The sequence below is a fragment of the Oreochromis niloticus genome, linkage group LG18 (genome assembly GCF_001858045.2).
Source record: "Oreochromis niloticus isolate F11D_XX linkage group LG18, O_niloticus_UMD_NMBU, whole genome shotgun sequence".
Lineage (NCBI taxonomy): Eukaryota > Metazoa > Chordata > Actinopteri > Cichliformes > Cichlidae > Oreochromis > Oreochromis niloticus.
In genome coordinates, this window is record NC_031982.2 from 30,171,918 (window position 1) to 30,193,240 (window position 21,323).

At 42.3% G+C, this 21,323-nt stretch overlaps 1 protein-coding gene and 2 long non-coding RNA genes across 3 annotated transcripts; 2 read left to right on the top strand and 1 right to left on the bottom strand.

Moving 5' to 3' along the window:
- The first annotated feature begins 111 nt into the window (after nt 1-111).
- On the top strand, nt 112-1,257 carry LOC109195476 (uncharacterized). Its single transcript, XR_002057074.1, has 3 exons — nt 112-378; nt 471-545; nt 1,023-1,257. It is a non-coding gene; the product is annotated as an uncharacterized LOC109195476 (long non-coding RNA).
- Nucleotides 1,258-6,635: 5,378 nt separating this feature from the next.
- On the bottom strand, nt 6,636-9,814 carry LOC109195529 (differentially expressed in FDCP 6 homolog). Its single transcript, XM_025900697.1, has 4 exons — nt 9,640-9,814; nt 9,319-9,517; nt 9,129-9,219; nt 6,636-7,025 (listed from the first exon to the last, which is right to left on the bottom strand). The coding sequence occupies exons 1-4, from the start codon at nt 9,777-9,779 to the stop codon at nt 6,823-6,825; spliced, it is 633 nt and encodes a 210-aa protein (XP_025756482.1). The 5' UTR covers nt 9,780-9,814; the 3' UTR covers nt 6,636-6,822.
- LOC109195538 (uncharacterized) lies at nt 7,487-7,907 on the top strand. The gene is made up of 2 exons (XR_002057127.2): nt 7,487-7,626; nt 7,700-7,907. It is a non-coding gene; the product is annotated as an uncharacterized LOC109195538 (long non-coding RNA).
- Nucleotides 9,815-21,323: the final 11,509 nt, after the last annotated feature.

Here is a 21,323-nt window from a genome sequence, read left to right on the forward strand (position 1 = left end):
TTCTCCACAGGTAGGAAGTAAAAAGTAAAAAAAAACTTCCTTGCTGTACTTAATTTTTACTCCCTACATTTTTAAACAAATATCTGTAGTTTCCACTCCGTATTTTTCAAAACAAACTCGTTACTTTGGGTTTAACGCATTTGGGGGAAGTTAATATTTCACGTCACTGCAGGCCTTCAAACAATGAGATTTGAGCCTAAACAGTGACACATGAAAGGCAGTCGCGTTTTAATCAGTAGAGATGAAAGAGCAAACCATGTACCGTAGTTTTGATTTATTTATTTTTAGCACAACACCAGAACAACCCCACGTGCCCATAATTTGCGGTACTTCAGAAAAAAAGGAGTGAACATAAAAGGGAGTAAAATGTTGTGGCAGGTAATTTCAAATGCAGCATTTCTATCACCTCAAAAACACTAACTGTGTCACAGTGTGTTGCTAGCTAAAGCTCCACTTGCTGTATTTCACAGGAAGAGAAAAGAATGAGAGCTAACTTCACTCAGAGATATAGAAAGAAAGAGAAAGAAACCAGGCTGTATTTAAAGGTAAGGACTGCTTAGTGATATTTGATAAAATGTAATTGTATTTTAACAGGGACATAAAGTGCTTGTCTTACTCCCTTCTTCTAGCTCGAAATTACTTGCCAAGTGGTAAGGACCGTTCATGGTCACACGGTGAGAACATTGGTGTTGACTATGAAGAGATATGGTCAGACAGGGGAGGGGCCAGTCAGATTTATCAACTCAACCTCCTTAAAGCATGGAGAGAGGCTGAAACCAATCTCTAGTGAGCCCGGTTAAGGAAAGAGATGAGTTGGTGCCTGAGATGCCAAATTCCAACATCCTCATTCCCGCCATTGAGAAACACTCACACAGGCCCAGAGAGCAGATGTTGCTGCATTGCAGATGTGTTAACCCCTGCCAGCCGAATGACTCTCAAAAGAAAATTTGCAGAAAATCAATGTGATCGCTTGGATCACTGGAATTATCATCTCGATATCTCTTGTCCTTCTTTCATTTCAGACGTCTTGAAAACAAGTTTTAACAAAGTCCTGGAGAAGTGCCCAATGCTGGAGGACCTCCTGCTTTACCCCTGGCTCAGATAAACTCCTCTCTGACCAAACACACACGCATACTGAATTCACATCTTGCCATACAAATGTGATACAGTAACCAACTTTCTTTCTTTCAGAAAAAAAAGAAAATTGGGAGATTCAAAAATTTCCTCACAGTAATGTTTGCATCAGTCTATCAGATGAATCCCTCCAAGTCCAATATTTACATCAGTAAAGTGATAATGCTTGGTGTCTACTTTCAGCCACCGCAGTAGAATGCCAGGAATGAATCTCATGAAATTGTAGTTGCATTTGCTATTTAATTTAATTGTCATGGATGATACACAGACAACCCACAGCAAACAGAGGAAAACAATGGGCTTAAATACACAGAGGGATAAATGAGGGAATAAGACACAGGATGAGAGCACAGCTGCCAGAAATCACAAACAACAAGACCATGGGGAAGGAAAACTGAAAACACTAACATAGTCTAAGGAGCTTAGAAGAAAACGTCTGGACTTCTTTAAGTTGCTTGAAGACGTTAAGCAAAGTTTAGTTCTTTTCATCCGAGAAGGTGAAACATCTTCAAGCAACTTCAAGTCCAGACGCTTCTTTCCAAACTCCTTAGACTACGATGACCTAGATGACTGAGAACCTTCACAGACATGAAAACACTAACATAGCACACAAGACTATCAAAGTAAAACAGCAAACAAGAGACTTTACAAAGACACAGAGTTGACACAGAGACATGACTGACTGGGGAGAAATTGGGGAACATGGAAAGAAGAATGACTAGACATGACACGTGGGACACAGGGGCAAGGCAAAGTAACAGAAACCTAAAGCCTAAGAATATACACAAGAAGAAAACAATAAAGAGACCAAAACATACATAAGAATAATCAATGAATATAAATGAACAAACACAAAACACTGGGTCACAGACTCAGTACCATGACAGTTAATGTACAATAATAAATACTTTAAATCAGATGACAATGTAGCTGACACTGTGTTTATTAGTGTGTGGTCAACCACAATCTTCATACTGTCATCCATACTGAGGTCTTTATACAAACGATGAAAGATAATGAAAGAAACTGTTTAATTGATATGAAATGATTGAATTATATGAAATATTATGGCTTTGTCTGCCAGAGTGTTTTTCTGTAAACTACTTTGAACTACTGGCAGTCAGTGAAGTCACTGAAAGGCAAGATTCTATGTTGTGTTGCCGTAGTTTCCAGGTTTACTTATAAAGCTCACTTACAGAATTCAGTTAGAAAAGTCAAGCATTTGAAGGCGCACATTTGAAGGAATATTAACTCAATATTAACTCATTACGGTTTACATTTTCGAGTTTAAAAGTTCTCCGAAATTACAATGAAAAGGAAACAAGAAAAATTACCACTCCAGCCGATAAGAAGATTCAGGAGATCAAGGTAAGTAAATAATAAAATCAATCCTGGTAAAATCCAAATCCTAGAAATGTTGACACTGTGTGAATCATTTTTAGAGCAATTGAATCATATGTTTGATTGAAAATAGCTTTAATACAAGATGTCTAATCAAAGAAAGGTTAGCGGTCTTTTGGTAAAATAATGTAATAAGTTTATTCTTGGACTCAACAGTAAAAACAGACCAACAAGTGTCATCAAGATCTAAGACTTAGTAAACCTAGTATCAATTCGCACTGGTCAGTTTTTTATCCCAAGAATAAACTTGTGATAATTTAAGCAAAAGCAATTTCAAATTCTTTGCCAAACTGCTTCCAGTCCTGATGTCGGGGACTCTTTTTCACCACTGTGTTGTTGTCGTTTATAGATTGTAAGAGCAGGACTGCTAAAAGAAAGGCCAGTCCTGAAAAGAAGACCCCAATAAAGGAGGAGGGTCGCTGAGCAGGCTGGTCCTTCCACCAGCTCAGATGTGGTCAAAGGAGTGAAGCGCAAGGTTGTGCAAGATGAAGAGGGCACAACAAAGAAAGCAAAGAAGGCTAACTTCTCGACCATATGAGCGGTGACAAGGAGCAAGCATCCTCCTTGTTGGACTCTGGTAAAGGTAGGCTAATTAGTTGAATAAGGGGTAGATTAAGTGTGGTTGCTAGGTTTAAGATATTAGTGTTTAGTGTTGTGTCTATCATCCAGTGAGCTGATGTGCTTTTGGTGTTTCCACATCTCCAGACTTGAATAACAAACAGGTGTGCGCAAAAAATGGCAAAAGAAAGCCGCGGGAGACAACAGAGAGTCACCCAAGAAAAAAAAAAAGGAATGTGGACCAGGACAAAAAATCAGTGGCAGACCAAAAACGTAAGTAGCAAGCAGCTTGGGTTTTATATTCAGGGAAGGGCAAAAGGAACATTTAGGCTACAGAGGAGAGTAATTTGTGTCACAGCTGTAATAAAACAAGATTTGTTGTTTGTCTGTTCAGGTGAATTCCAAGCCAGATATGTGGAGGAGCACCAGCTCGGAGAAGGAGGCTGCGGAGCAGTGTTTGCTGGCTACCGGATAGAAGATCGTTTTCCAGTAAGTGTTCAGATGATGGTAGTAAGACAGGCAGTAACGCAGATAATGGATAATATCGTAAACTGAGACGTCTGCTGTGTTTCCACCTTTCATTATGTCATACTGAGGAAATGCTCACCAATGCTCTGTGTCTTCTAGGTTGCCATCAAACACATTCCCAAAAATAAAGTCTACTGCAAAGTGGCGGTAAGCGTCCAACACTTGAATCAGTTTTACATTACTGGATTGAATGCGGCGTTCCTCATCATCCACTTTGTTGTAATATTCAGGATGAAAGCGGGAAGAAGCTCTCAGTGGAAGTGGCCATTATGGTTAAACTGCAGGTGAAGCAGAAGGGTCAGTGGAATATCTGCACCTGTGTCCTTGCTGGAGTGGTTCGACCTGGCAAAGAGCTGATCCTGGTGCTGGAGAGACCTGTCCCCGCTGTGGACCTGCAAAAATACAAAGCAGAAAATGGAAGAACTTTAACAGAGGACAAGGCCAAGGTAGGTTGACTGGAAGAACCTTAGACTGTACAGCATTCAATCAAGGCAGAAAAGCATGAACTCATTATTGTGTTTTTCATCTTTCCAGGTCATTCTGAAGCAACTTGATGCTGTAAAGGAACTGAGGATAAACACATCTTTCATCGGACATCAAGGGACAAAACATTCTGATTGAGACCGGCTCAGATGTGCCTCGTGTTCGCATCATTGACTTTGGACTGAGCTGCTTTGTTAAACAGCGATCTCTGTATCGCATCTTCTATGGTAACATATTCTGCTCCTGCTTTTCACAGATGTAACAATTTGTGTCTTTTGTTTTAGAAGAAATTGCAATTGTGTCTGTTTGTTAGGCACTCCTCTTCACATCCCTCCCGAGTGGTACATTAGGAGCTGCTACAGGTGTGGACCCACCACGGTGTGGCAAATGGGAGTGGTGTTGTATGAAGCGCTTCATGCACGATACTTTAGTACCGCGAGGTTCCTCACAAAGAAACTGAGCATCAAAAAGCGTCTGTCCACAGGTAAGAAAACTTCACACTTCCAGATTCACTGATGCCTTGGATCACTAGAACTATCATCTTCATCTTTTTGATCTTTTCTTTCTTTCAAGAATGCCGGAATTTCTTGGACGCATGTTTAGCTATAGTCCCGGAGAAGCGCCCAACACTGGAGGAGCTCCAGCTTCACCCCTGGCTAAGATAACACACACAAACACACAATTCACACCTTATCATATAAGTATGATACATTGTAGTAACTTCCTTTCTTTTTCTGTTGGACAGGAATAGATAGAATGGGTCAATCTTAAAAAATAAATAAATAAAAATTTAGCTTTTTTGGAGTTCTTGTAACCCCCCCAGCCATCCCAGGAAAGGGGATCTCTCTTTGAATGGGCTTTCCCGAGGTTTCTTCCCATCGATCTGGCCCCTGGGAGTTTTTCCTCGTCTTCATAGAGAGCTTGGGCTGGGTCAGGAGCTCCATCAAAACTGTCTTTATTTGATGACTTTAAAATAAAGATGTGTTTTACTTAAAGTAAAATTTGATCAAAATAAAACTTGTTTAATTCATCTTTGCTGAGGATTCTCCTTCATTACTATTTTGTTTTGTTTTTTGTTTTGTTTTGTTTTACCCATGGTGCATTTTGACAAATAAGAAAACTGAATCAGGTTAAAGTGTGCACAAAGACAGTCACACTGCAAATGATCTGAAGACTTGCATCTGTTGCTCTAACCCCCAACTAGTTTAGACAGATTTCCTGGTTCTACCAGAGGTTTTTTCCTTCAAGAAGGGAGTTTTTCCTTCCCACTGTTGCTGAGTGTTTGCTCATAGTGGGTTGTAAAAGCATAAAAGTTAATAAGAGGCATTCATAGCAGAGTTATCACAGCGGGAACTATATAGCTTAAATGTACAATTTCTACAGGACGAATTATAACTTCATTATGTATAAAAGCTCCTGTGGATAATTACTCCTATTTGTAACTTTACACAAGAGAAAGTTTGCTGTCACACTATTTATAACAGGTTGGATTTGTCCTCTGAGTTGAGCCTTTGGTTGCAGTTTATTGAAGAATTTCCTCTAAAGTAGCTGTTGATAAAGATTTAAAGTCCTGTTTATATACAGAAATATGCTTTAGTTCATGTTTTTTTACATGTCTGCCTCAGTGGATCAGTAGAAGATCTGGCACAGGAAACTAGATGATGAAAAAAGGGTACGAATACACATATATATCTATATAGATACAGATATATATACACACACACACAGGTTGCAATGTAGTATTTTCATTTTTTCTTAGCATTTCTTTACCGTCTTGGTGCAAAAGAATACCTGCATTTGTGTGTAAAGAAATGTTACATATATACTAAAAACAGCTGGAAAAAAGAACTACAAATTTGGAAAGGAATTTATTCATGTTCTTACTCATAGATGGAGTACATGGTTTAAAAAACACTGAGGAAACAGATATGAGGCGGCTGTATCAACATAAAAACATTAATACAGTTAAAAATGAATAAAAAGTTGCACGCTTAAACTTATTTCTCTACAGTTTGTACAATTAATCCATGTAACAATAGGTTCGCTCTTAATATAGTAGTTAATTAAAATATCTTTACATAAAAATACATTTTTAAGTACTCTCCGGTGGAAGTCTGTTGTGGCTTATGTTTCTAAATGACACAACCATAAAGCAGCCCACAGAATATACAAATATGTCCTTGATAAGTGAATGTTGGCTCCCACAATGGCCTGTTAAGTTATTGCAAAAATAATTTACTGCATAATATGTCAGATTAGAACATGTTATAAGCACAAAACTGAAGGGGAAACAATAAAAACAAAAATTAAAAAACAAATACTAAATTAAGTTAAAGGATATTTCTTACTATACTATATAATTGTATAATGTTGCGTTTGATTGCAAATGAAAACCCACCAAGAAAAAAAGAAAGAAAGAAAAAGAGAGAATAGAGTTTAATTTATTCAAAACACATTTTCTTTTATTTAAGCTGTAGCGAGATTCAAATGGACAAAAGAGAAAGAAAAATATTACAGATTTGTTTTATTAATCATGAATAAACTTTATTATACACAACTCTAAATTTCAGTTGGTCTTAGTCAGATGTGTTTTTAATTAAATCCTGCAACACTGTGCTCGCTGCCATCACTTTATATCTTAGTGTGCAATTCAAATATATACTTATTACAATATTTTTCCCCCTTAACTCTCAACTCGCGTTTTTAAAATGTCTGTGATCATATTTGTCCGTTGACTTCTGTCTGGGCCTCGAACGATTCATCAGACAGGTTGGCAGCCTCCAACTGATGCTCCAGACTTTCATCATCGCCTCTATTCTGATCAACTCTTATCTTAAACTTAGTGATGAACTCATTACTGGCCAGCGCGCCCTCCTTTTTAGGGCATGTGGGCTTTGATAACAGCCGGCTTTCCAGTCGCTCTGCAAAGAAAATTCACAAAACATTTCTTATTTGGTAAGCTTGTTAACAAATTTTAGTTCAGTTTTGCTGAAAGTTATAGCATGCATCAGGTAAGAAGCAATTGGTTTTTAAAAAGCATATACATTCCCCAAAACATTTTTATTATGTGCATTTTGGAGAATAAAAGATTGTACACAATTTCCCTTTTTAAAGTAAAAAGATTATTAAGTCTAATTCTTACTTATTCAGTAGATTAAAGTATTGAAACATCATTATTCATAAAATATGCACATTACAAAATTAAAGTTATTCAAAAATTACTCAAGTACTTACTCCAATACTCACATTATTCAAGTAAATTTAATTTTTGCCAATGTAATGTCACATAAAATCTTAATCTGAATAAGGGATTTGAACCCCACTGTCACGGCCAGGGGATCAGCAGGCCGCTGACTAGTAGTGTTGTGTGTCTCTCTCTCTCTCTCTCTCTCTACTCATGGTGGGTTCACGCCCTCGGCCCACGCCCCTCTGAAGAGGAAACACCTGGGCCTCATCAGTGCAGCCAGCATTTAAGCCAGGGAGTGGCTTCTACTCATCGCTGGATCGTTGTGTGTGACTCGCGTCAGTGCTCTGAGCAAGTTCTCTTTTGCTTCCCTGTGCAAAACCTCTAACGTGTGTTTCCTTCTGTACATAGATCCCCTGGACCCGACTCTGCATTCCCCGAGCGGATTCCCTTTTTGTGTGAGTGTTTGGAGAGAGAGTCAGAAGAGGAGCAAGTGTCTTTCCCCTACCTGGATTCCCCGGAGCCTTTTCCCTGTCACCGCTTTGTATATAGCACTATCCCCTGCACTGTTTGTATATACACCTGGTGGAACTGTAATAAATACTGACTGTGCCTCTGAGTCCTGCGTGTGAGTCCTCAAGCGAACCGTGACACCCACACAGATGAGAGCTTAGCAGTGAAGCTCTCTTAAAATTTGAGTTAGAGTTGAAAATATTTGCTGAAATTGACATTAATCCAAGCCCTTAAAAACGCCATTTTGGATTAAGCATTTCCTTTTAGAAAAGTCTTCAATGAGCAGGAAGCTCCAGTACTGAAAAAGAAGCCAACATCAACTGCTAAACGTGCTAAAAGTAAGTAAGTCCCCGTAGACTCCTATGATCAAAACACATACAGTATAAAAGTTATAGGTTACAGATCTGAAAAGTAAAACACATGTCAAAGTGCAAAAAGACTTATGGTCCCATAGAAGTCTATTCCATTTGCCTGGAATTAGGTGAACACCTTTGTGACAAATTTAATGGCTCAGTCATTTGTTTCATGTCATATTTAATAAAAGACTGACATGGTGGCATGTTGAATTGTCCATTTTGCACATATTTGGTCATTCTAAGCGTCAGAAGGGGAAAGATCATTCTGGGAATGCCTACTGGCGAAGGATGTGTGACTGACAAGTCCAGTGTGTGAAGTTTAACTACAGTCTAAGGAGCTTGGAAAGAAAAGCATCTGGACTTCTTTAAGTTTCTTGAAGATGTTTCACCTCTCATCTGAGAAGCTTCTTCAGTTCAGAATTTCTTCAGAGAACTGAAGAAGCTTCTTGAATGAGAGGTGAAACGCTCTTCAAGAAACTTAAAGTCCAGATGCTTTTCTTTCCAAGCTCCTTAGACTACGATGACCTGAACGACTGAGAACCTTAACAGACAGTTCTTCCCTTCATTCATCATGCCTGATTTCAAAACACCAAGATGGCAGTCGTGAAAACACTCAGTCTTCATGGGACTACGGTGAGATCAGTTATGTCTCTTATGATGCTGTCCCAGACTTCAAAGCAGTATAAAACATGTTTGCAGCCTGTAACAACTGTGCATGTGGTTATTTTTCGTTTTAAGATTTCCGTGTTTAAATCATAATAAGATTTAGTTTTAATTTTAATTAACTTGAGGTGAGTCAGATTCTTTCATTCAAGTCACTGAATGAATCTCTTGACATGTTTGGGGGTAGGTGCCTTTTGTAGCATTTTAATGCAATTATCTGACAGATTATATGGTCTACACTGTTATTAACTATACTAACACTCTGTTCCAGAAGTCTGTGCTGCAAAGAGGCAAAGTGAATACGGCACCTGCAGGAGTAATGGGGGTCATCAGTCGGTTCAGCTGGATGTTCCAGTGCCGTACATGTTGACTGGCATTCCTCAGCCTCTCCTGAACCTCCTGGAAACAAAAATCATGCAGGCATCCTCATCAGTGTTGTTTTAGAAGAGCACTAAATAAGATGCTGCTCACAAAGCCAGTCAAAACAAACTTGTTCACCTCCAGACGCTGGTGGCTTCTTTGGCGAGATGCCTGCAGATCCTGGAGCTCCTGAGAGGCAGAGTTGAGGGCTGAGGGGGTGTCCTCATCGGGACTGCCATCTGACAGCTCCTGTATGGGGCTGAGGTTTTGCATTGTACGTTGCTGCTCCTGGAGGAGCTGGAAATGTTTCCTCTTTTCATCTTCAGCCTGCAGCAACCTGAAGGAGGGGAAAAAGGGAAGAAGCAACTGAAAATGTTAATACTTCTCATGGATATATCAGATCTCCATCACAAATAAAATAATAAAGGGCCATAATAAGAGTTAGAAATCCATTTTTACCGCTCAAGCTCCAGTCTGGCCCTCTCCTCCTCCAGCCGAGCCTGGATCTCCATATTAAGGGCAACTTCCAGCTGCTGCTGTGTCACCTCCAGCTCCCTGATCCTCTTCTTTTGTTCAGCCTCCTTTTCCTTCACCTGCATCTCAGCCTGGTGCGAGCGGAGACTATGCAGAAGGCCTCAGAACTGGTTCCCAGAGAGTGACGGAGGAGGACGGTAAGTGACGGAAGTGACGGACAAGGTAAGGGACATGTTGTAACTGACGTCAGACGCCGGAGATTTTGGCGGAAAATTAAAGCGAATGGTAGTTTAGATTTGAACAAATTCCTTTAAGCTTCAATCTTACCAAATACATTTATCAATTGTCTTACAACTAACGTTATTTGTCTAAATAATCTCCAACACCCTGGAGAACAACGGGGAGAGTTTAGAGGCTCTCCAAGATTATATTGATCAGTGCTTTCAGGATCTAGTAATGAAGAAGGCCCAGTGTGCAGCTTCCCCGGCTAAACCTGAGACGCCGTCGTCGAAAAGACTTCGCCCGGCAGATTCCCCCGGCACAACATCGCCAGCCGGCAAAGATATTGCCGACATACTGGAGTCAATCGACAAGCGATTGTCCACTTTCGACGCAAGGCTGTCCTTGGTGGAGCTTCTTCACCGGGAATTTAAATGCTTACGAGAATCACTGGAGTTCAGCCAGCAGCAGGTGGAAACGCTCGCTGCTGAAAATGCCACGCTAAGGGAGTCGGTGAAATGTCTCACAGACAATGTTACTGAGCTAAATAGAGAAAATAAAAAAATAAAAGAAACAGTTATTGATCTACAAGCTCGTAGCATGCGTGATAATCTGGTATTTTCTGGTATTCCAGAAGCCGCTGGAGAGGACGCGGAGACCACGGTAAAAAGCTTTATCAAAACCCACCTAAAGCTGCCGGAGGACACGGTGAAGAACATCGTCTTCGATAGGGTGCATCGCCTCGGCCCTATTCGGGCTGCAGCCGGGAGACCACGTATACCCTATCGTGGCCAAATTCGGCCACTTCAAACAAAAGGAACATGTGAAAAGCCGCGGCAGGGAATTAAAAGGAACGGACTTCAGCGTGAACGATCAGTTCCCCAAAGAGATCCTGGAACGACGCAGGGTCCTCTTCCCAATCCGACGCGGCTTCATCCAGAAGGGCTCCCGCGCTGTCATCGCTGTGGACCGGCTGTACGTGGACGGACAGCTCCACCGCGACCCCGACACCACTCCGTGGCTGTATTAACTTCACACCAGATAAGAATCCGCTACACCCTTTCCCCATCCACTCACACTAACTTGCATTAACATCTGTCTAACTTAGTAGTATTAAATCGCATCTTAAGTGTGATATCATAGCAGAATTAACACCGTCACTCTCCGTCAGTGGTTTAATTGGAATGTTTCCGTTTTTTTTTTCTTTTTTTTTTTTCCCCTCTCGTTTTTTCTTCTCTCCTTTCCCCCTCTTGTTTTTATGCTGCTCACCCTTGTCCTTGGTTTCTTTCTTTCTTTATTTCTTTCACTGCTTCGATCACCTGCTTCCACACTCATCCACAAACAACATCCTTTATTTCGACACATGCACAGCATGATCACGCACAGTCATGCGCGCAACGGCAGCACATTTACATCAGTCAGACAGCGCACACAGTCGTATAGGATACACACACTTAAGCCAAGCGTACTCATATTAGTAAATATGCAAACACATAGTCAGACTCAGGGAGCATCTCGCCACATATTCCTTCTCTCTCTCCGTCTCTTTATTTATGAACAAGTGATGCACTCTCTCCACCTGTCTAAGCGACACACACAGCATACACCCCTAGTTATACACAGACATCTATGGGTGCACTAAGATTCGTCTCATGGAATGTAAATGGAGCTGGCTCCAGAGAAAAGAGGCTAAAAATATTTAACCAACTCAAAAAACTACAGGCAGATGTTGTCCTTTTACAAGAGACCCACAGACCTCTTAGAGGTTCGAATGAACTTAAAACACCTGAATTTCCTAATGTGTTCTCAGCTTGTTATAACTCTAGACAAAGGGGAGTAGCGATTTTAATCCATAAAAAAATTAATTTCACAGTACTCGATACAGTTATAGATCCAGAGGGCAGATTCTTAATCATTAAACTATCTATACTTGATAAAAAGCTATGTATTGTAAGTGTATATGGTCCAAATGTTGATGATCCCTCATTCTTTCACGGTTTTTTCAGTGCACTCTCTGAACACTTAGATGGCACACTTGTTCTTGGAGGCGACCTCAACCTTGGACTAAATGAAGAAATGGATAGGCTCAATACAGCAGGAACTCAGCGTAATTGGCAGTCCACAAATATAATCAAACAGTATATGAGCGACTTTGGTCTTTGCGATGCATGGCGCTCCCTTCACCCCACCAGTAAGGAATATACTTTCTTCTCACATGTTCATCGCTCCTACTCTCGTCTGGATTATTTTTTGGTCAGCAGCTCACTGCTGAGTGACATTTCAGACACTGAGATTCACCCTATAGCTGTCAGCGATCATGCTCCTGTATCTTTAACACTAATGCAGAAGAATAATACCACACTAAGTAAAAACTGGAGATTTAATACATCACTGCTTAAAGATGAAGACTTTATTAAATATTTTAAAAAAGAGTGGACTTCATATTTAGACTTTAATGACATTCCCGGAACATCAGCTTCTGTTTTATGGGAAGCAGGGAAAGCTGTGATGAGAGGTAAAATAATTTCTTTCTCATCACATAAAAAGAAAAAAGAAAACAAAAATATTCAGGAATTAGAAAGAACCATCAAATCACTAGAAGAAGCCTACGCGTCCCACCAAGATCAGGAAACATTGAACAAAATACGCAAAACAAAACTAGAATTAAATGAGATAATTGATAAAAAAACCAAATTCTTAGTACAAAGACTACGCTTACAAAATTATGAACATAGTAATAAATCCGGTCAATTTCTAGCAAACCAGCTAAAAATAAATAAAGAAAAAACAACTATATGTGCTGTTCAAGATTCATCTGGGAACACAGTATATGACCCGAAACAAATAAACAACATCTTCAGGGATTTCTATAAATCGTTGTATTCACCACAAATAAACCCATCTAAAAAGGAAATTGATCAGTTTTTAGACAACATAACTCTCCCAAAATTATCAGACTCTCAAGCAATTGCACTGGATTCGCCACTGACATTAGGTGAACTCCAGGAAGCCCTGATAAGTATGCCCAATAATAAGGCTCCAGGTCCAGACGGCTTTCCTGCAGAATTCTACAAAGAATTCTGGACGATTCTAGCACCAGTTTTTTACAGAACGTTGTTGGAAATCAAAGAAAAGGGCAGACTTCCATCAAATATGAATTCTGCAAACATTAATCTCCTGCTAAAACCAGGCAAAGACCCTGTATATCCCTCAAGCTATCGTCCAATATCCCTTATAAATGTAGACCTCAAAATTATCTGCAAAGCTCTCTCGAAGAGACTAGAGAAAATAACCCCCCTCTTAATTCATCCTGACCAAACTGGTTTCATAAAAGGTAGGCACTCATCAACTAACGCACGTAGATTACTTAATTTGATAGACTACTCATACAGTAAAAACCTTGAAACTACAATATTTTCTTTAGATGCAGAAAAAGCGTTTGACAGAGTTAACTGGAAATTTCTATTTACAACTTTAAACAAATTTGGTGTTGGATCTTCTTTCATCAGCTGGTTAAAAATATTATATAATTCCCCAACAGCTTGTGTCAGAACAAATGACCAGACATCCTCCAGCTTCTGTCTCCTGAGGGGCACCAGGCAGGGATGCCCACTCTCCCCTTCACTGTTTGCAATTTTTATCGAACCACTAGCAGCAGCAATTAGACAGAATTCAGTAATTAAGGGCATAAAATGCAAGAACATGGAACATAAAATCAGCCTTTATGCGGATGATGTGTTACTCTTTCTCCAAAATTCACAAACCAATATCTCTGGGGTGATTGAACTGATAAACTCTTTTGCAAGAATATCAGATTACTCAATTAACTGGTCAAAATCTACAGTCCTTCCGATTAATTGCTCCTTCCATAATTCCTCTTCTACTCCACTGCAATCGGGAAATATAAAATATTTAGGTATTAATGTTTCTCCCAAGCTTGCAGATCTAACTAAATTAAACCATATCCCACTTTTAAAGAAAGTAGAAGGTGATCTGGCTAGGTGGAAATGTCTACCCATATCACTCTTGGGAAGGGTTGCCGCTATAAAAATGATGGTATTACCAAAAATAAATTATTTATTCTCAATGATCCCAACTAAACCGCCGCAAGATTGGTTCAGATCTCTAGATTCATATATGTCCAAATTCCTTTGGAAAAATAAGCCCCACGTATAAGCTTAAAAACATTACAAAAGACCAAGGATAAAGGAGGATTAGAACTACCTAACTTTCAGCACTACTTCTTAGCCAACAGGCTTCAGTTTATCTCAGGATGGCAAAAACATACCCTCTTAGATGAACCTTGGCTAGATGTAGAACAAGCACTTTGCAATAATCTAGAGATTTCAAATCTACCATTTATCAGCTCAAACATCCAACGACATCAATGCTTCAAAAGCATCAACATCAGCTCTTCTCTGACAGCATGGTGGGAGTTTCTGAAGTTGACAGAGTCTTCATTAATCCCATGCAAATGTACACCTATCTGGAACAACCCTGACATATTACAAAACAATAATATGATAAACTTTTCAGATTGGAGTGGTAAAGGAATCAAATATTTAGAACATATACTAGAAGGAACAGAATTTATTTCATTTGACAGACTAGTTACACAATATGGGATCAGCAAGAAAAGATTTTTAGAATATCAGCAAATTAAATCCATAGTAAAAAAGAGATTTAAACCAGGTCAAGATGAACTACAAACACCACCAAGTGTGGTTCAATTTCTTACTCTTAAAACCCCCAAATTACTGTCCAAAATATACAGGATGCTTTCTAAAATAGATGAATCAATATCACTTCCTATTGCAAAATGGGAAGCGGATTTATCAGTTAACTTAGACCAAAACTTCTGGTCTCAGATTTGCTCAAAAACCTTTCATCTAATTAGAAATCCCAGTCTTCAATTAATTCAATACAAAATACTACATAGAGTGCACTATACAGGTCATCGGATGTTCAAGATGGGCTTTACATCTACCAACAACTGCTCACACTGCCAAACCAATTCACCGGACAATTATATCCACGCTCTTTGGTTCTGTCCACCAGTTCAGAAGTTTTGGCGCGAGATATGTGAAGACTTATCAAAGTGTCTGAAATGTAACATTCCAACTTCGCCTTTAGTGTGCTTGTTGGGCAGCTTAGATAATGTCACTACGGAAAAGAATATAGCCCATATGGTTTTCACTGCACTATGCATAGCCAAGAAAACAGTCCTCATGAACTGGAAAAATAAAAATAATCTTAATTTTAACCAATATAGAAATTATCTATTAGATCACATTAGTCTTGATACAGCCTCTGCCACCACATCAGATCAATTGCTCTGGGCTCCTTTGATCAGCTCCATCACCTAGTGGGGGTGGGGGGTCATAGTTTGGTCCCACCTTCACTGTTGTGATAGGTGTGGGGGTAGGGACAGGCTTAGGGCATCGGGGGGTTCCCCAGGAGCATCTTCCTTGGGGGGCTCAACCCGGGGTAGCGGTCATGGCCAATTAAGGGCTCTGTCGGCTCTTGGGTGACGGTTTCCTCGTGGCTGCGTGCAGCGGGGCTAGGGGAGGGTCTGTGCTGACGGACGTGGGTTACTGACCTGGTAGCCTGGCTGCCCCTGGGTGGGTCCGGGATGGGCGTGAGGTTCTGGGGCGTTCCGTCTCTGGGCTGGGGCCCTGGCCGGGCCTCAGGGGCCTGGGTCCTGGTTGGTGTGTCGCCGGGGTTGTGGGCGGGTGGGTGTATGGGGGCCCGGCCCTGGCGCAGGGTGCCGCCGGTGCATCGAGCCACCTGGGGGGCTCTTCAACTGGTGGGGGAGGTTGTCACATCTTGCAGGAGCTTTCCTCTCTTCGGGAACTCTCTCTGCAGGAGGGGGAGATATAGGAGAGGTGGAGGAAGCTCTCAGCCTGGGCTTCTATTGTCTTGTGTAGTCTGGAAGATGAGTGGATGATGGGGTGGGTGTAGTTTTCTCTGTGGTGGGGTCGGGTGGACTGTCCCGGGCTCTGTGGGGCTGGGCGGCGCTGCTGCACTGGGCCCTGGTCCGGATGGGCCTGGGCCCCCCTTTCCCTGGCAGGTTGCAGAGTATGGGGGTGCCTACTGGGGTCAGCGGGGGAGCTGGCCCCAGGGAGGGGTCACTTGCCCCTCCCTTCCTTCCCTCCCCATCTCCAGCTGCCTCCCTCTTCTCGCTCCACCACAGTCACCCACACATGCAGGGCCTTGGGGTAGGGGTGTGTCACCAGGGTGCAGGGGAGGCATCCCCCCCTCTGTCCCCTTCTGGCTGCCTCTGCCTCAATTTTATCCCACAACTTAGACATTCACATTACTCACACTCTCATTACACATACATATAGGATCTTGGGGGTGGGCACGCCACACAGAATCCAAATTACCATCAGGGTGTACACCTCACCCCTGGCGTCGTTGCCCACCTCTCAATTTTAAATACACGTAGACATTGAGGGCTAGCAGGAGGGGCTATGCGCCTACCTGCTGCTCTGGCAGGTAGCTCCATGCCCTCCTGGGTTTTAAATGCACCTTAGAACACACATACATCAACACTACATATGAGCGGGTGGAGGGAGGTTTGGAGTCTTCACACACCCCCGTCCTCTGCGGCCTGCTGGAGCGGGGGGGCTAGGAGGAGGAGTTGGCCGTCCGACTGGGGTCTGGAATGTGGGGCCTCCCTGCTGCTGCGGAGTCGGGGCGGTCTGCTTCTCCCCACCGCAGGGAAAAGGGTAACACCACCTGGGTCTGGGTGCAGTTTCCCCCTCCAGGGGCAAGGGTACCCGGACCCGGTTCTTAGAGTACGCTTGGGGAGAGTGATTGTGTGTACAGCGTCTCTTTATGTCTGTCTCCGCGTTGGTTGAGTGTGGAATAATTGCCTATGAGAGCATGAGGGTGGGAATGGATGTTTGTATCTGTGTGTGCCTGTATGTCTGTGTCTATATGTCAGGTTGGGTATCAGACGCCACCTCTCTGGGGACATCTCAGGCCCTCCAAGGTTTGGAGGCCTATCTCCCCCACCACTTCCCCTGCCGGTGGTGGACGCCCTCAGACATCGGTGCGTTGGTGGTTCTCTGTGTCCGGGGGTGGGCGCCCAGGTACACACCGGCTCACTCCTTGGCGGCTGCTTATCGGGGCCTGGAGCCTGGGGCTCGCTCGGGCCACTTCGGAGGCGGGGTGCCCTCGGCCTCTCGGCCCGGGGCTCGGTCACTCAGGCACAGCTGGCTGCCGGCGGAGCTCACGGGCACGTCACTGCAACCCCCCCTGGCTTCTGCTCCGCGGCTGCTGAGTGACCCCTCATCTGGGACTCTCCTCAGCTCTTTCTGGGATAATGACGCGGCTGCCCCTCTGTTGGTCTTCCTTGGTCTCTTGTGTTCTGGGGGCCTCTGGATGTCTGGAGTTTTGATCTCCTCCATACCTGCTTCATGCCCTGGAGGACGGGGCAGTGGCCCCCCACACCCTCTAGCAGATCATTACATGAAGGAACCTTTTAAAAACAAGCGCGTTCATGCTCACAGGTGTACACACAGGTGATCACACACAAACTACACCCTTTTTGGCTCTTACTTCAAAGCACACTGTGCGCTGTCGATCTTACGTGCTGCACAATAATGTTTAATATTTAGTATTTACTGTCATATTCCCATAGATCATTGTGATATTGTTTATTACTCTCGTTTTCTTCTGCTTGCTTTCTCTTTCTTTCTCAACAGGTGATCCAGATGATCGATATATGTATTTTTTTGTCTTTGTCTGCTTATTCTGTTGGTTTTTTGCCCTTTTTCCCCGTCCCTCTTCCCCGCTGTTTTTCTTTCCCTCTTTCTTTCTCCCCTTTCTTTCCCCCAGTTAAGTCTGTCCCGTATTCAGCAAGTGAAAATAAAATAAACAATAAAAGGTGAATCAAATGGACCATTACGGCAAGGCTGGGATGGTCAATTTGGTAAAGTAAATCCGTTGGGCATCTTTCTTCGCCTTTAGACAATAATTCTGATGGCAAAAGAACCAAACGGGACAGGTTTAAAAAAAAAAAAAAAAAAAAAAAAAAAAAAAAAAAAAAGAACTGGTTCCCAGTGGGATGCTGTCAGTCATTGGTAGACCTCAGGATCAGTATAATTATGCCTGTCTGCAGGCAAAAGAGCACTGCAAGAGTCTGGGGATGGAGAATCCTGTGTGCTCTGTGGCCAACTACCTGTTTCCAGATGGCAGGGTTATTGCAGGGCACCAGCAGGTAATGCATTCATATATTCTTGCTGCTTTAATATACCGTGAATCTATTGTGTTCTCTTTTCTGTTTTCTCTCAACCATCAAAAAAGTTGTTAGAGCTGCTCTTGTCATTTCTGCTGTCTTCTTTGACTTCTCAGGCTCTGGATTTCCTCCAGGAAAACTCTCGGCGCCTAAAGTTCATGCGGACCAAAACTCTCCCAGTCAGTGGTGCGTTCCATACTGAGCTGATGGCATCGGCTACTGAACCCCTCAGAGAGGTGCTCCGGCAGGTGGAGGTCAGTCAGCCACTTTATCCAAAAGGGATTAACATATTTTCTGAAACATGCATTCAATTACTCTGTAAAGCTACACCAGTCCTCATTTTTTTAAGATAACCCATCCTATTCAGTCTGACTCGGAAAGTTAAATGGAAAGTACACCCAAGATTTTACATCTGGTATTCAGCCATTCAAACTGCCCTCCGTCTTCAGAGTGAGGGAAAGTCTTCCCTTCACCATGAACTCAAACTGAAGAGACGGATCCAGCGGGAAAACAGTCAGCGGGAACGCAGCGGGAGCGTCCGCAGCAGCTGCAGCAGCAGGGGCAGCCAATCTGATGACTTGACTATCCATGAGACGGAGAAGACAGAAAAAGAGAAAGACAAACAGGACTTAGAGATTGAAAACATTATCAAGGTAAGTGAGGGCTATAAGAATCTTTTTTTGTAATATTTATTTAATTACATCATGCACCAAACTATCCATGGTAGTGATTATTTAACTAATTCATAGTGGCACTGGGCAGCTGCCAGTGCAGTTCATTTTGTCCATTTAAAAGTACCATGTACACTCACTGGCCACATTTTTGTTAGATACACCTGTTGTGCATCCTCAACCCGAAAAGGCCCCACAAGCTCATCTTTGATGATACCAGCCCAAACCAGTACTCCACCTCCACCTTGCTGGCGTCTGAGTCAGACTGGAGCTCTCTGCCCTTTACCAATCCAGCCACGGGCCCATCCATCTGGCCCATCAAGACTCACTCTCATTTCATCAGTCCATAAAACCTTAGAAAAATCAGTCTTGAGATATTTCTTGGCCCAGTCTTGACGTTTCAGCTTGTGTGTCTTGTTCAGTGGTGGTCGTCTTTCAGCCTTTCTTACCTTGGCCATGTCTCTGAGTATTGCACACCTTGTGCTTTTGGGCACTCCAGTGATGTTGCAGCTCTGAAATATGGCCAAACTGGTGGCAAGTGGCATCTTGGCAGCTGCACGCTTGACTTTTCTCAGTTCATGGGCAGTTATTTTGCGCCTTGGTTTTTCCACACGCTTCTTGCGACCCTGTTGACTATTTTGAATGAAACGCTTGATTGTTCGATGATCACGCTTCAGAAGCTTTGCAATTTTAAGACTGCTGCATCCCTCTGCAAGATATCTCACTATTTTTGACTTTTCTGAGCCTGTCAAGTCCTTCTTTTGACCCATTTTGCCAAAGGAAAGGGAGTTGCCTAATAATTATGCACACCTGATATAGGGTGTTGATGTCATTAGACCACACCCCTTCTCATTACAGAGATGCACATCACCTAATATGCTTAATTGGTAGTAGGCTTTCGAGCCTATACAGCTTGGAGTAAGACAACATGCATGAAGAGGATGATGTGGACAAAATACTCATTTGCCTAATAATTCTGCACTCCCTGTATTAACAGAACATGGTTCATAAAACTGCTCCTACAACTGTTTTTGAATCATTTTTAATGACACTTTATTGTTCTGTTTTTGTCTTTTGGCATTTCTGTGCTAATTTCTTGTTTTAATGGTACTCTAATTTAAACTGATTTTTCCTATTTTAATACCTAAATAAATAATCATTTATTTTTTGTTCATTTGTCTAAATTCTGGGAAAAGAAAGAAGTTTGTATTTGTTTAAGATACAATGAAATCATATTTTTACATATTGGAAGATGCTGAAAAAACACTACAGGTATAAATGGAAACTACAGTTTATTTCTGTTATTTCCTGTGATAGTGTTTGTACACTCGCTCATGATAACTGTTCATTCAGCTGCTGTTTTTGTCTGCTGGACATCTTTAGCTTTCAGTAAGGATGCATTCATAGATCATCACATCTTTTTGAACCACATTTCTTATGAGACTCAGAGTTTACATTTTGGAAATGTGGTGAGACCTGGGGTAGAAAGAGACTGAAGCCAGCTTCAACCTCGGCAGTTTTGTGTGTGTGTGAAGCAGAAAGATAAGAACTGTGTGGCCAACTCATCACACACATAATCCTGAATCAGAAAAACAGCATCAAGTGTTGTAATTGTTAAACACAGAAGTTTGATTTATATCAAAGTCAAAGTCAGCTTTATGGTCAAGGATCATATATGTACAGTCATACACAAGAATTTGAAATTGCAATCCTCCCATGGCCCCCAGTGTACACTAAAACAATATAAAGATAAAAGGATAAAAATAAAATCAAAGTCGTATGTACAACACAATACAATACTATACAATTATTTAAACAGCAGTGTTCAACACAATCATAGTGATTGTGGACAAGTTTGTGTGCAAGTGGCTGTGAGGCGGTCAGTGAAAGGGGAATGGTGGTTGGTCAGGGTTCATATGTTTGGGGGGTGGGGGCTTCAGAGGGAAGACGTTAATGCAGGTCTGGAGTTCGTGTGTGAGAGCAGGGAGTGAATTCAGCATCCTGACAGCCTGATGGACAAAGCTGTCTCTCAGTCTGCTGGTTATGGCCCGAAGGCTCTTCAGTCTCCTTCCTGATGGCAGCAAACTGAAGAAGGTGTTGGACGGATGAGTGGAGTCACCTGTGATGCAGAGGGCTTTCCAGGTTAGGCGGGTGCAGTAGATGTCCTGGAGGGAGGGAAGAGAAGTACCCACAATTCTCTCCGCTGCTCTCGCTACCCGTTGTAATGTTTTCCAGCAGGACCCAGTGCAGGAGCCATACCACACAGTGATGCAGCTGGTGAGGATACTCTCAACAGTGCCTCTGTGCTCATAATGAGGGTTGAGGCTCTTGCTCTCCTCAGTTTGTGGAGGAAGTAGAGTCGCTGTTGGGCTTTAGTGAGCAGTGATGCTGTGTTTTTTGACCAGGAGAGATCTTCTGAGATGTGCACACCCAGGAACATGGTGCTGCTGCTTACCCTGTCCATGGCAGCACCACTGATGGTTAGTGGGGTGTGCAGGGTTTGAGTTCTCCTGAAGTCTATGAAGATCTCCTTA